This window comes from Oryx dammah, unplaced genomic scaffold (genome assembly GCF_014754425.2).
Source record: "Oryx dammah isolate SB20612 unplaced genomic scaffold, SCBI_Odam_1.1 HiC_scaffold_3, whole genome shotgun sequence".
Taxonomy (NCBI): domain Eukaryota; kingdom Metazoa; phylum Chordata; class Mammalia; order Artiodactyla; family Bovidae; genus Oryx; species Oryx dammah.
In genome coordinates, this window is record NW_024070187.1 from 89455373 (window position 1) to 89470267 (window position 14895).

The 14895-nt window shown below is 34.7% G+C and overlaps 1 protein-coding gene across 6 annotated transcripts in view; it reads right to left on the reverse strand.

The window, feature by feature from the left end:
- G3BP2 (G3BP stress granule assembly factor 2) overlaps window positions 1-14895 on the reverse strand; it is an 86746-nt gene that overhangs the window by 4265 nt on the left and 67586 nt on the right. For 5 of the 6 annotated variants that reach the window (XM_040237092.1, XM_040237091.1, XM_040237090.1 and 2 more), the window contains 9 exons: window positions 12737-12855; window positions 10438-10519; window positions 9552-9725; window positions 9020-9110; window positions 8039-8141; window positions 7336-7516; window positions 6253-6351; window positions 1859-1961; window positions 495-623 (listed from right to left, as the gene is read on the reverse strand). In XM_040237092.1, coding sequence (XP_040093026.1) covers window positions 495-623; window positions 1859-1961; window positions 6253-6351; window positions 7336-7516; window positions 8039-8141; window positions 9020-9110; window positions 9552-9725; window positions 10438-10519; window positions 12737-12831 — 1057 coding nt within the window. In that variant the 5' untranslated portion in view covers window positions 12832-12855. The remainder of the gene's footprint in view (window positions 1-494; window positions 624-1858; window positions 1962-6252; window positions 6352-7335; window positions 7517-8038; window positions 8142-9019; window positions 9111-9551; window positions 9726-10437; window positions 10520-12736; window positions 12856-14895) is intronic. The other variant, XM_040237093.1, reaches the window with a different exon arrangement.

A 14895-nucleotide genomic window follows, 5' to 3' on the forward strand; every position in this document is an offset into this window, starting at 1 on the left:
GATCAACAGGTACATGCTACTATATTTAAAATGGATAACCAGTAAGGACCTACTGTAGAGTTACATGGAACTCTGCTCACTGTCATGTGGCAGCCTGGATGGGAAAGGAGCTTGAGTGAGAATGGATACATGTATATGTATGGCTGAGTTCCTTCACTGTTCACCTGAAACTATAACACTGTTAATTGGCTACACCCCAATACAAGATGAAAAGTTTAAAAAAATAATAATGGGTAACTAACAAAGGGGAAGAAAAGTCTAAAAAAAAAAATTTTTTTTTAAACTCTAGAAACTACAGCAAATCAAAATAGTTGTCAGAAATATTTGGCATTACCGTCAATTATCTGGAATATAATATTATGTGAAAATCCTGATTATTAACAACAGAATGCTTTCTCTGAAATAAAAGTCAAGAAGAATAAGTCTTATGATTAGAAAAAAAATTCTCTTCACCTCCTGCTTAATTTTACCATAAAGCAAAGTAAACCACTTACTCATGAAGAACTCTTTTAGTTCATTTTCATCAATATCATGTGGCAAGTTACCAACAAAGAGTTGATGACTATCTGGATAGCGAATTATTCTACGGTTCTCAGATTCATTCTGTTCAATATCTCCTCTGCCTGAGAAGAGGAACAGAGCAGATATTAAAAGTTTACAATGTCATATAATAAAAATTAGTTCAAAGCAATGAAAGTTAAAAACCCCAACACTTGATATTCTTGTTTTAGTTTAACAAGATAATAAGCTCCTCTGAGTTGTGGAACTGCCTATTATTAGTAGGTTAGTTAGAAAACAACATGACACTGAAGTGTTAACCGAGGGTGTTGACTAGATTGCTAAAGTCCCTTCTAGATCTACTGGTCTGATCATGTGAAAGCCAAGTATCAGCAGTACAAGTATTTCTCCTTAACCAAACTCTTGCATCACCCAGGCACCAAGCTGATTTTAGATATAGTGAGATGTGTTTGTACTAAATATTTGTTTAGTACTTTACAGTTCACAAATTAATCTTGTATAAAAGATTATTGTATAAAATTATAGCCAATACTGTCATTTTAACAGCAATACTGTCATTTATATAACCTTTTATACACTTCAGGGTGCTCATATATACATATATAAAATCTTATATGATCCTCCCACTAACACAAAGAACAGAATGAGGCATATAAAGAAAGGCATCACACAGAAAAAATTTGTGTAGTAACTGAATGGTTTAAGAGAATGTCATGATTTAAGGGTCTTACCCAAAATCACAAACTCAGTGACAAGGTTGGATAAATCCCAACTCCCATAACTCCTGGTTTAATAACACCCTTTTTTTTAATTAAAAAAAGTATATTTTCTAAATATGATGTATACTATCTCCCACCTCCTCCCAAAAGCAATCTAAACATATTTATAGAATTCAAATAGAGGTTCTACATATATTAGCTAACAATGGAAACAAGTCAAAAATCATGGCAACTTACTTAATACCTAAGACAATCAAAATAAGAAGAATCAGGGTGTGCTTATTGTTTATCTGTGAAGAGATAAGAGTGCTAAGTAAGAGAGTAGGTTATTGGCAGCTCGGTTTTGAATTCTTAGAACCAGTGACAATAACCAAAGAAAATGTGTCTCAAAATTCTCTTAACATTTTCAAAATACATGTCTCTATGGCATGTCAACTAATTTCCCCCTCAAAGTTAGTTGTTTTACCCAGGCTGTATATATATCAGATTACTTTAAGCAACTTGGTACTAAAAGGATTTGCATATAAAATACATTATAATTTTAAAAAAATTTTTTCAGTTCAGTTTTCTCTAACTTTTCAGGTGCTAACTGCTGAAGATCACAGGAGGGGCTGACTCACCTGGTCTTGGTCCTCTAGGAGGGAAACCAGGTCGTTCTCTAGGTCGTTGTTCACGCACACGAGGTGGCTGAGATTGAACTTCTGGTTTAGCTTCCACTCTCGGCTAAAATACAAGGGAAAAAAACACATTATAAAAAAACACATTTCACAGGAGAAAAACAACCAAACTAAAGCAACAACCAAGTCACCAGCAGGCATTATGGCCACTTTAAGTCTAGAATACTTTTAATGTACGTCCTGTGTATGTGACACATGAACTTTATAAAGATATTCTGTACCAATCTAGGACTGTAGGGTGAATTTTCTCACTCGAGGTTATAATTCACAATAAGCTGCTTTTACAGCCATATTTTTTCAGTGAAGTTACATCCACATTGAGACAGATACTGCTACAGAAGTAAAAAATGCAAGAAGAGCCATTTCATGTAAATACATATACAAAATAAAAAGCCGTCTTTATCTTTGGAAGACAAGAATATATGATACATACTTCTAATTATCTAGTTTGCTGCCCTTCAAATTTAGTGCTCATGTAAACTCCACATCATGAATAATTTTTTAAATCAATATTTTGGTAATTCAAAATATAAAATTTAGTATATGCTGGCACCTAAAAATACTACTTTAAAGTTAAGATGCACACAAAAAACAACACAGGAACGTTTATAGCATCTCAAACAGTCAAAGATGTCCTTTAGCTCCCTGTTGTTCTTCCTTATGAGAGAGGTATGCATTTATTTAAGGACTGACCCCAATAATGTTTCTTAACTGTTTCCTGAGGGTGGTAGAAGTAATAGATCATTTTAAGTTACCCTCCAAAAGTTTCTGCTAACTGCTAAATTTTAAATACATGTAATTAAATAACTATGTTAAAAACATAAAATGACATCTACATCTATTACCTTTTCTTTCATACATGGCATTTTCAGTATTTCCAACTTCTTCAGGCAATCTATTGCCCAAATATTTATGGTCCAAGGAAGAGAGAAAACATATGCACCTTCAAAGAATGCTGAAAACACTCAGCAGGAATATGGAGAATGTGTCCTCCAGGCAGAAAACTAGCTATCTTTATGGCTGACCACCTCTGAGTACCTCAGCCCAAGAGTGGCTCGAACTCTTTCATAGTTTATATAACTGGGATACTATAATTTGCAAGGACAAATTTTGATACAAAGAGCTACGTTTTTTCCAAAAACAATTTCTTGTTTCACCCACTGTAACCAAAAGGTATATTATCTCCTATCCTAACAGTCTTTAATAAATTTGCCTGTCTCACTCAGTTATTTTTCTTCTAGATTTCCTACTTCTCTCAAAATGAAGCTGCTTCCCATGTTCTAGAATTTTTAGCTAAAAAAACAAATTTTCAATGTCTTAACTCTTTCAGGTATTTAAATTATTTATGTGTATTTATTCCTACAAGGACCATATCTTATTTCTACACCAGAAAAAGTACCAAGTACAGTGCTATTAAACACAGATGTTCAGTAACTAATAGTTCATTTAAAATTAAATTATATTTGGTTCTCTAATTCAAAATCTGTAGGAGAATGTTCTAGCCTGACCAGGGAGCCAATATTACAGCCCTGAGACCACTGCTATCTGTATTTAGAATTTAAGACTACATAATAATTTGATGGATGTGATGCCTGGAAAGGGCAAGTTATTTAGAAATTTCAACTGAGGAGGGCAGGGCCTAAAAGCACAACTTGAACAGTATAAATAAAAAACCTTATTAAAAAACAGATATTTTCTAAAGTTTGAAGAAGCTAATACTTAACAAAAATAGCAAATCACACTTTTTAATTTAAATACCTAGAAAAACCTCAATTCATTCAATCCAAGAAAAAGAATTCTAGCTGACTGATTCAGATTCTTTTCAAAAGATAACTAAAAGAAAAATAACTACAAGTAGCAAAACAAAAAAGTTCTTGTTATCCTTTAAGGATTTAATATTAAAAACACAAGTTTAAATAAGTTCCAACATCTTACAAATAACCCATACATGAATTTAGCAACTTTTTAGATATTTTATGTCAGTACAAGAAAAATATGAGACAAAAAAAATTTATCAATATTTCTTTCAATATGTGTCAACTAAGCCAGCTATGCACTTACAATTCTTCAGGATTAATTTCATGAAAACTTCTTGCTCCAAGGAGATAAAGTAACTAAGACAACCACATACAACCTTCAGGCCTGAAAATTGATTCCATGCACCAGAAAGTGTGCTCACATGACAAATTCCACAAATGAGAGCAAACAGAATATGAAATAAAAATGAAACCATCAAATCAACTCAGTAACGGCAGGTAAAACCACAACTAATGTGTACTTCAACCAAACAAAAGCTATTTAAATGAACTAATCAACTTCCAACAAAGCTGCCAAGAAAATAACTACTTCTAAATTCATGCCTACCAATACTTTGGAATTACATTTAATTCTCCTTTTATTAATGTGTGCTAAGTCGCTTCAGTCATATCTGACTCTTTGCGACCCCATGGACTGAAACCCATCAGGCTCCTCTGTCCATGGCACTCTCCAGGCAAGAACACTGAAGTGGGTTGCCATTTCCTTCTCCAGGGGATCTTCCTGACCCAGGGATCGAACCCGTGTCTCTTATGTCTCCTGCATTGGCAGGCGGGTTCTTTACTACTAGCACCACCTGGGAAGCCTTTTATTAATAATCTATGCTCAAAGTGTTAAGGAAATGGATACTATACCGAAGTGACAAAATAAAACTGAATGGTTTATTAAATCAAAAGGAAAACAATTATGAATCCATTCTTATACAGCTTAAGGAGATCAGAAACTTACAGTTTATATTATAAATGTTTAAAATTTTGTCTTAATAAGGGGGTAGGTTATTAAAACACAATCCAGTCTCTCACCCTTATTTTTTTTTTCTTAAAATTTTATTTCTCTAGACAAAAGGCTAGGATCTAATATAATGTAACATGACTTAGATATAGCACTCCTCTTCTTTGATGTAAACAGAGGTACACTGCCCTGCAAGGGCTGAAGAAACCTACAGGCTTGCATGGGTATCCAACTGCATGAATTCGAAGCCCTGCTATTTTATTTATATAGCTGTCTGACTTTAGCTTAAGTACTCGAGGTCTCAGTTTACTTGTCTGTGAAACAGGAATAATAATAGTAACCATTCTCACAAGGTGGTTGTAGGGATTAGGTAAGATTAAATAAGTACTTTGCACAATGTGTGGTGCCATACTAAAGGCATAATAGGCATTAGTTACTCTAACTTTTAACTGGCGCTAAGTTTAAAATAAATGTAGCCAACTCTCTGAAATTCAAGTAATAAGTCAAAAGATTCCAAACACAAATCTGGTAAGAAACCAAGAATTCCAAAAGAAAATTCAGAAAATCACTTATTGAGTCTTCAGATGGGTAGAAAAGTACAATCAGTACTTGGCAAAATAATTTTCTTCATTAAGACAGACTTCTAGTTTGTGTTCTGAGGTAATTACTCAGTATTTCCTGAATATCTAGCTGAAAAAAAAAGAAAAGCTATCACAAGGCCATGTATTCTATTACATAGCTAATTATGTGTACCAACACCAGGCAGACTGCCTAATAATTCCTAGCTACTCTTGAAATCTCACAGTTTCAATGTTTAGAGCACAAAAAGAGGTGTATAAACACAATTTTATGTGCACTAACCATTTTACATGTAAATTTTATACCAGAATGAAGCTTGACTCAAAATGTAGGAGAAGTACTGGACACCCTTTAACTGTGCCTATTTACTTTAGAATTTGGTTAACTCTAAAGTATATCTAATGAACACATAAGGTAGCCAGTGTCTTTATTTTTCAATGTTTTTGAAAGCTCTGAGGTGGGTAAGATGACAGACAAAAGGTAGAATACTAGAATGATCAGTTAAGGTGAACACTACAGTCATAAGTTGGTACAGGCTTCAATTAAACAGTATGAACCACTTACAGACTGAGAGCTTAGGCAGTGCCTTTTTTTTTTTTTTTTTTAGTTTTCTGTTTTAAAAAAAATAACAATGATTCTTTATAATGCCATACTACTCTGTGGCTTTCAAATTTCTTCCCTAATATTTTTGCTAAATGATATTTTAAACTTATAAAAAGGAGTTTTTTGGTTATTTTAAGAAGGCTTTTAAATTACAATATATATTGTTAAAACTAACTAAATCTGTATTTCACACACCCATACCCCAAATACCACCTATATAGATGATGAATGGAGATCTGGCATTTAAAGTGGGTGCAACTGACATTTAATACAATTTTTTTGTATATTTAATCCATAATTTCTGATTGACTCATTTCAAAAAGTATGAAAAAGATAAGCAATTGGCAATGTAACAAGGATACAATCCAATGTGTTCACAGATTGGTTACCTGTGAGACTGGTGCTTTAACATGGGGTGGAATTCCAGAGGAAGAAACAGTGCCACTAGGAGGCAGGTTTTTACTGGTCACTGAAGCCCAGGAGAAAGCCTGCAGGAAATGCAACAAACCTAGACTACTAATCATGGAAAACCACCAACATTCCTATAGGGAAACTTCCAAATATATATTTTCTTTTCATTTCTAAACTATTGCTCTATATTGGAGGACTCCTAAAAAGAAAGGCACACACACACATGCCAGTCTATGTGCCAGGTTTCAAAATCTCATTATGCAAGATTATGACTGTTTGTCTGAACTACTAAATAAATCCACAAGCAAGTTCCTATATGCTCTAAGTAGATGAGCACGTGGCAAGCAAAACCACTAACAACTACACATGCTAGAAAAATAAGAACCTAATAGAATCAATTTATTTCCCCTTTTGGGAGGAAGATAAGGTGTTGTGATGGCGCTAAGGGGAGAGAGGAAGGACAGGAAAGAAGAGAGTACTAGCTGGAAACTTTTAACAGACATTCACAAATAGAACAAGCAATCTCCTCCTCTCACTACCCAAATATACCTACTTTACAGAAAGATAAAAGATGTTTTATGTAGGTTTAAATGAAACACTATGGGTATCACTCATCTTTCCAAGACAGTTTGGTATAGTAAGGAAATTGTTCCCATTTAAACCAGAAATAGCACACGTATCACTTGTTTTAACAATAGGCCAATTTGTTTTAACTTGGGAAACTGCATGACTCCTGTTTGCATCCGTGTGTAGAGGACTTAATACAGAATGGAAGAGCAACTCTTGGCTTTATTACATGGACTTGAATAATTTCACATATGGTACTAAACACTGCACACAGATAAGAATCAATCTTAAATTTTATTCTGAGGGGTGTTTTTTAGGGGGTGAAATATGATTTCCTCAGAATTACAAAAAAAAACCCCACAGCTTCTTTCATACACATAAAAAAGCATAGTTTACTATTCAGCAATTAACATAACAGAACAAAGGTCATGCTTCATTAATGGCACCGTATGAAAGCGTGATGTTACGGGTCTAAAGAGTTCCTCTGATCTAACCTTTGGTGGTTCCTGTGGCAGAGAAACAGGTTCAGCAGGCGGAGGAGAAGCAGACTTCTCCTCTAACTCTTCCAAGTTCTTCTCCTCCACTGCAGGTTTCAGCTCTTCAGTCTTTGTTTCAGATTCGGGCTCAGGTTCAGGTTCATGCGAGGATTCTTCTAAAGGCTCCTCTATGCCATTACTACAACAAAACATTTCGTTCACTTTTCAGCAGGAGTGAAATGATCAACTCAAATAGGAGAAAATTCAGCATTTCTCTAATTAATGGGCAGAACAAGTAATATACACTGTTTTGAAGCAAAGTTCATTAAGAACCAGAAGGCAGAAGGAACAATACTCTCAAGCAGCATTTCTTTAACCTAAATGTAAAAACTGGATTACTCAACATGTTTACTTTAGCACTAACTATTAGGAAATAAGGAAAACCTATTATTTAAAAAATAAAGTGCCTACTCTGTGTTGTCCCAAACAGTACACATTATTAGCAAGTGATTAGTTTTAGGTCAAACCCACGTTCGATTTTTGAATTAAACATAAGAATGCTTTCTAAACTTCTTGCATATACATGGTAAATACTCAGGCACTGGCTATATAGCTTTATCAAGAATTTACTTTCAGCAACAATTCTAGGAACAAAAACCACTTGCAACTACATGATATAAATAGTTTAGGCCAAAGGTGGCCTTGCAAGCACTATTCTTACGTCACAGGGTGAGCTTCATAGTAACCACTGTTAGCATTCTCCTGCACAGGTTCTGGAGACGGTTGTCTTTCCTCTTGTTCTTCCTCTACTTCATCTTCTGATTCTGACAACACATAATACACCACATCTTTTTTTAAGAGGCTTAATACACAATTTCATATATATATATTTAAGGTTCAAAGAAATCATAAAATAGTTTAAAAATAGCGTATTTCTTGAAAGTACAAAGGCACTTAATATTCCTTGTTCTCTTAAAAAAGAGCAAGCAAGAAGAAGTTTGGAATTACACTATTTTTTAAAAAGATCTATTAGTAAGAAAAGGAAAGAGTAGAAAAAAATGGTCTCTTAAAAAAAAAATTTATTTATTTGGCTGTGCCATATCTTAGTTGCAGCAAGTGGGTTCTAGTTCCCTGACCAGGGATCAAACTCGGGACTCCAGCATTGGGAGTGCGGAGTCTTAGTCACTGGACCATCAGCAAAGTCCCCAGAAAAAATGGTCTTAAAGTCATAACTCAGTTTCCTTTGCCACATTAATTCAATGAAGCAATAATGACAGAGAATAAGAAACAAGCTGATGTGTATCAATAGAAGATTAAATAATTATGTATAGACAAAAAATTATCAACAGCTAACAAAGATACATTAGATGAAAAAAAGGCCTAGCTTTGAATCAGCTACTTCCACTTTTAGGAAAGTATCAGTCAGTATAGAATACAACAAAATTCTGTAGTAGGCACCAAATTCTTGGTTATCTATAGAGAATGACATTGAGGGAGATTTTTTTCTACTTTCTGTGTATGATTTTTATATAATTTCATATAAAGAACATCTGTTTTTTAAACAAACCAAAAAAAAAGAACAAAAAGGAGCAAAGGGGCTTTGACTCAGTTACAGAGTCAAATTTCTGTAAGTTTCACACTTTACATGTTATTAAAGAGTACTGATACCAACAAAACCCTTGTATCTTGAAAGTAACCTCACCTTCATCAAGTTCTGGTTCAGAATCACCAAATACTTCATCTTCATAACGAAACATATCATTGTGAACATAAAACTTATTTGGAACAGATCCCTATAAAAAAAACACCCAAATACTCCATAAATACCCATAAACATGGTATGACATAAAGAGAATATAGTTTTTATTTTAATACAGAATAATATATAGACTAAATATAATTTTCCAAAGCTGAACATGCTATAATGTTAATATAAAGAAAATGACAGAATACCTAAACTCAAGAAATGACTACTTTCAAACTATTAATACACTTTTAATATTACTTCTGTAATCTTAATCATCTGTTTGCACATTTGTATCAGGATCTCATTTTTTTCTGCTAAATAGTCAAAGCACAGAAAGTTCAAATAAACCAACAGGTCCAACACAGATTTCTCAAAAACAGCTACATGCATATCTATACCTGTAAGAGGAAACTCTAGCCACTTCCAGCAACTAGTTAACTGCAAAATGAAATCACATAAATGAAAACTAATTGAAACGAAAACTTACTTCAGGAGCCAGAACAAAGGTTTGCATAAACTTCCTCTCTGGTTGTCCACTGTTAGACAGCAAACCCATGACCTGGACCACTACTCCATCACTCAAGGTTGCATGAGCATCCACATGACGAATTTTAGTATGACATTCGCTGAAGTTCAGAGATAATACTTTGTGGTGTATATCCTTTATTAGGAGAAGGTAGGGAGGAAATACAAACTCATGATAGTGCATTACCTTTTTAATACTAGGTTACCTATTCAGTACTACAGACTTCCATGGATTTCCTCACAAATCTAGAATTCTAACTGCTTAAGCTCTCTGCTCATTTGAATCCATTCCGCCATGCTACGCGTTACTGACAGACGCATATTCCATACTATGTTGACTACTACATGACCTCACACGTGGTTTTACTTTGCTGCCTGTCTGCATTTCTCCCTTCAATTTCCTCTTGTTTGGTAAGGCCAGTCCTGTAATTCAGAGACTAGCTGAAATCCCACATCCTCTATGTAGTCATAAGGAATATGTTTCTATTCATTCCTGCAACATAAGGTTTAGCCCACATTTCTATAAATGTTATACACTGTCTCAACTGTTTCAGGTATGAAATACACCAGTGATATAAAAATGTCCCATTTTCTCTTTTGTATCCATGCCAATGTTAATACTGTGCTTCCTACAAAATCAATGTTTATAAGAACTCAAACCACATTTGACAAGTATTGCAACATAAATTTTAGCACAGCTAACTGATTACAGTCAAGAAGAAATCCATGGGCACAAGAAGGCTATCTTCCAAATCTCTAACTTAACTTAAATAAAATAATCTTAAACAAGTTAAAGTAAGTTTAAGTAAGTTATAATAATCTTAAATGTATATGGAATTGACACTTACATTTTGGCCATAGACAGCCTCCTGGGGCTTTCCACTAGCATCTACTCCACCATGAACATAAGAAGAATTTCTGCCATAAAACCTGTGAAAGCATTGATAATGATTAACACTAAGTTATGAAGAGAAAGAAGTCTAAGACGGAGTAGAGTCCCGCTATTAAGCAGAGCTAGTTTCCAGGTCTGGCTCTGTCATTTATTAGCTGTGTAACCTTAAGACTTACAGTCTTCAAGTTCACTTTCCTTGGTAACTTGGAACAAGAGTAACTTCTCCACAGAGTTACTGTAAGGATTAAATGAGCAATGACATAGAATTCTTAGTGTGCTTGGCTATTAGTTATGCTGTCTTTAGCTATTCTCATCTTACTGTATCTATATGCTGTTAAGAGGGAAAATGAGACATTCAAAATATTCTAAATACTGATGCTGCTATTTATTTACCCATTTTTGTCAAATATAAAAACTCAGTTGTTTAGATCTGTTTAGAATCAGATACTATTGAACATTCATTCTACTAAGAGTTCCAAATGACTACTAATTCCAAAGGCTAAGGTTAAAAGTTTAGATTTAAATTAATTGAAATAATTCAGAGATCAAGTTTAAAATATATATATATATATTATTTTAGCATCTAATTTCTCAGTATTTTTTATACTGCTCTTAAGTACATGATAAATTATAGTGTTTCTCTGGTATTACATAAAGCAACTAGGAGATCTTAAATTAAGGTTATCAAATATGTAAAATTAATTTTTTCATAAAGAGAACTCAGCTCCTATTGCAATAAATCAAGAAGACTTCCTCTATGACAAACAACTTTCTCAGTGCACTACACATGTATTGATTCATTCTAGTCTCCTAACAACCTCAGGACTAACCTAAGTGCTGTTATCTAAATGAACAAACTGAAGTTCAGAAGAGGTTAAATTAACTCCTCAAATGTTACACACCTATCAAGTCAGAGCAGCTGGCTCCAGAGCCCATGCTTTTAACCACTACCCATATTTTTTTTTAACGTTTACACTGTTCTCTCTCATGTACTACTGGCAAGCATGTATAGAGTTATCATTTGGACAATTTGGCTGTTAAGTGTGCATAAGAAAAGCTTTAGAGAAAATCATACCTTTGATTTAACAATTCTGTTTCTAGGAAGTTATCCGAAGGAAACAACCAGAAAGATGCCCAAAAATGCACGTGTAAGGATATGCACTACAGTGTTAGTAACTGAAAAATTTTAAACAAACTTGAGAAAAAGTTAAAAATGCTAATACCTACAGTGAAGATAAAATTTCAGATAATGAAAAGCCTTAATGATTCCATTCTCCCTCAAACTCACATATACTGTCAACAGGAATGTTTTTATTTTTATAATCATAAAAATGTACAGGTACTGATTCATTTTTGGCGGGGGGGGGGGGGGGGCCAGTGTTAGTTATCTAAAAATGTCTCCTGGAGTAACACAGGGAGTATTACACACATGCTTAACAATGGCAGGGCACAATGCAAAATAGAATTTTAGAATGCCCAGCACATTTACAAAGAGAACCTATATATAAAACAGAAAAGTCCTTTAACATTCTTTCCCACGCAAAGAGGCAATGACATACTTATCCTTAACTCATCTGGCTAGGGTGTTCTACAACAAACGCTGGCAAAGCCTAATCCTTACAAAGGTCTCACGTATCTTTGACCTACTAAAAAATACAACAGGTAGAACAAAAATGATAAATACTACTCATAATATCAATCAATTTCATTTCAATCTCTGGAAAAAAGTAAGCTTATACATGTCTTGCCAAACTAGTAAACAAGGCTATTGTTGCCATCTCACAAAGGAATATTTTCTTGTGAATCAATCTAAAGGAATTTTCACAAATGAAATCAATTAACTGATTCATTTCCTAACACTGCTACAGAGAACTTTTAAAAACCACACAAAAACCAAACGAAAAACTTAACCTGTGATTCCCATCAAGACTAGAACCCATTAGTTGGTCAAGTCTGTGGTTTAAAAAAAGAAACATAAAATACCAGACTATGTAATTGTGTATGTTAAGTGTGTGTACAGATGTGAATGTGCTATATAATGGGATCTGATAAGTGTTTTTCTTACTGCAGATTTCGTTCAAGGAGGAAACTTGAAAAAAGATGGGTTTTATGCCACCAGTTTGTTAAAATATTAGATGAGCTTTGTAAAGATACTTGTCAGGACGCAAGGAGACAGGAAAGACAAAATTTATATGTAGTCATATTCAAGAAAATATAAGTAAATAAAGATAGTAAATAACCCAATTAAAATTTACCTGTGTAAATATTCTGGAGCTTTATTCAGCAAAGTATAATATTGCCTCACAAACTCCCGCCCTACAAGCAGCGGACTGGGCTTCTCCATAACCATTTCTTTGCTGCACAATGTCAAATACTAGGGAAACAAACACAGGAATAATAACTCTTAAAAGTCATCTTTGTTAAATACCATGAAGCAAGTTTTCTTAGCCATTCAAATGAAAATAAAATATCACTTATTAAAAAATAACAGTAAAATAATAAATTCCCAGTAACTACTTATAACCTCCAACATTTGCCATTTCCTCTTTGTCTCAATGTCTCTATTTCTTGATCTCCCTATGTCTCAATACAAGGGGAAGTGGCATGTCCAGTGCTGTCTCAGAATAGGTGGCACCATAATAAAGTCTTTTTACTCATAGTATATTTTTCCTTTGGGGAACATTATCTCCTACATTCTTAGATTCTAATGGTTTGTTTTTGAAAACTAGGCAGAGGGCGCAACTCAAGACTTGGGAGACTGCACTTACAGACAGTACTAGCTTTTGTCTTCTTTATGTAATACTCTCACCTTCTAGGGATTAATTGCACTGTTTCAAAATCATAATAATTACCATTAAAAATCAGCAATACTCGAAATACTCAGAAATGGTGTTTCACATTTAGTGTATGTCTTTTCAACCTTTCTTGCCATTAATTATCTAACTACATGTCAGGCACTGTTCATAGTAAGTGGGATATCTCAGTGAACAGGACTCTAGCCTTCGGAGTTTATAATCTATCATGGAATATAGACAAGCAAACAGGGAACAGAATGGGTTAGGTGTGACCTAAATGTACCTCTAAGCCCCAACTCTCAAAGATAAGTAAAAAATATAATAGAAACATAACCTTTCATCATTTAAAGTAAATAATTTATGTCTATAGCCCTCCAAACAGTAAAAGTCATAACACTAGGAATTAACAGAAATGGGAGGAAGAAAGAGAAAATATGAGTATCACTAGTTTAAATACACATATATACACACGTTTGTGTGTGTCAAACTACTGAGCAAATCAAGATGCAGTTTAAATTCCTGTTAACAAATAAACTTCAACGTGGGTTTTTTTGCTGCACTAAATTTGCTGGATCTTAGCTCCCTGTCAAGGATCAAACTCATGCCCTCGGCAGTGAAAGTGAGAAGTCCTAAACACTGGACTGCCAGGGAATTCCCCCAAAGTAGGACCCCTTTTAAAAAATTTCACAAAGATAGCCCACCATTATCATTACAACTGTGATGCTTTTTAATAAAAATCAGATACCAGCCATAAAGGAGCCTATAGATAAAACTCTATTAAATTAATCCTGGTGACTCCCAACTCAATTTTTACATAATATTGTATTAGGTTCCCTGTTTCTCCTTTTGTGATTGCCTTGAAACTCCCAGTTGATATTAAAAAAAATTCTTTTTATATTTTTATATAATGCTTAACTGCTTCCAGTGCCAGGGTCTGGGGGGAGAGGCACTGGCAAGAAGTCCTTGAAGCAGCCCAAGAAACAGGAGAAGGAGATGAAGAGGAAGGTAAGGCTTTCAAGCAGTAACAAAAAGAGGAGCAGAGAAGCTGGAGGAGCTAAAAGCGAAGGCCATGCAGAAGGCGCCCCAGGCCACAGGCAGAATTTGGAAATCTGGCAAAAAGCTGTTCCTTATGCCTCAGGTGATGGTAATCCTTACTTCCACTGCTGTTTAAACACTGCATTCTCTTTCGTAACATTTTTTTGCCACCAATAGCTAGAATAAAAGGCTTCCCTGGTGGCTCAGTGGTAAAGAATGCACCTGCCAGCGCAGGAGCAGTGGCTCCAACCCCTGGAGCAGGAAGATGCCCTGGAGAAGGAAGGGGCGACCTGCTCCAGTGTTCCTGTCTGGGTAATCCAAACCCCACGGACAGAGGGGCCTGGCGGGCTACAGCTCACAGGGGTCACAAAAGAGCTGGACATGACTCTGCAACTAACAACAACAAATAAGCTAGAATAAAGTGCTGTCTTGGAGCCCACGGCACATTCAAGAAATGTTCACACAGTGGCTTATCCCTTCAGTTCTCCCTTAGTCATTTCTATCCTAGTCGTGAGATCAAAGTAAACCCAGCCTAGAATCCAGGCAGTCTGTTCTTCAATCTTTGCTCTACCTTAAATTTTGTG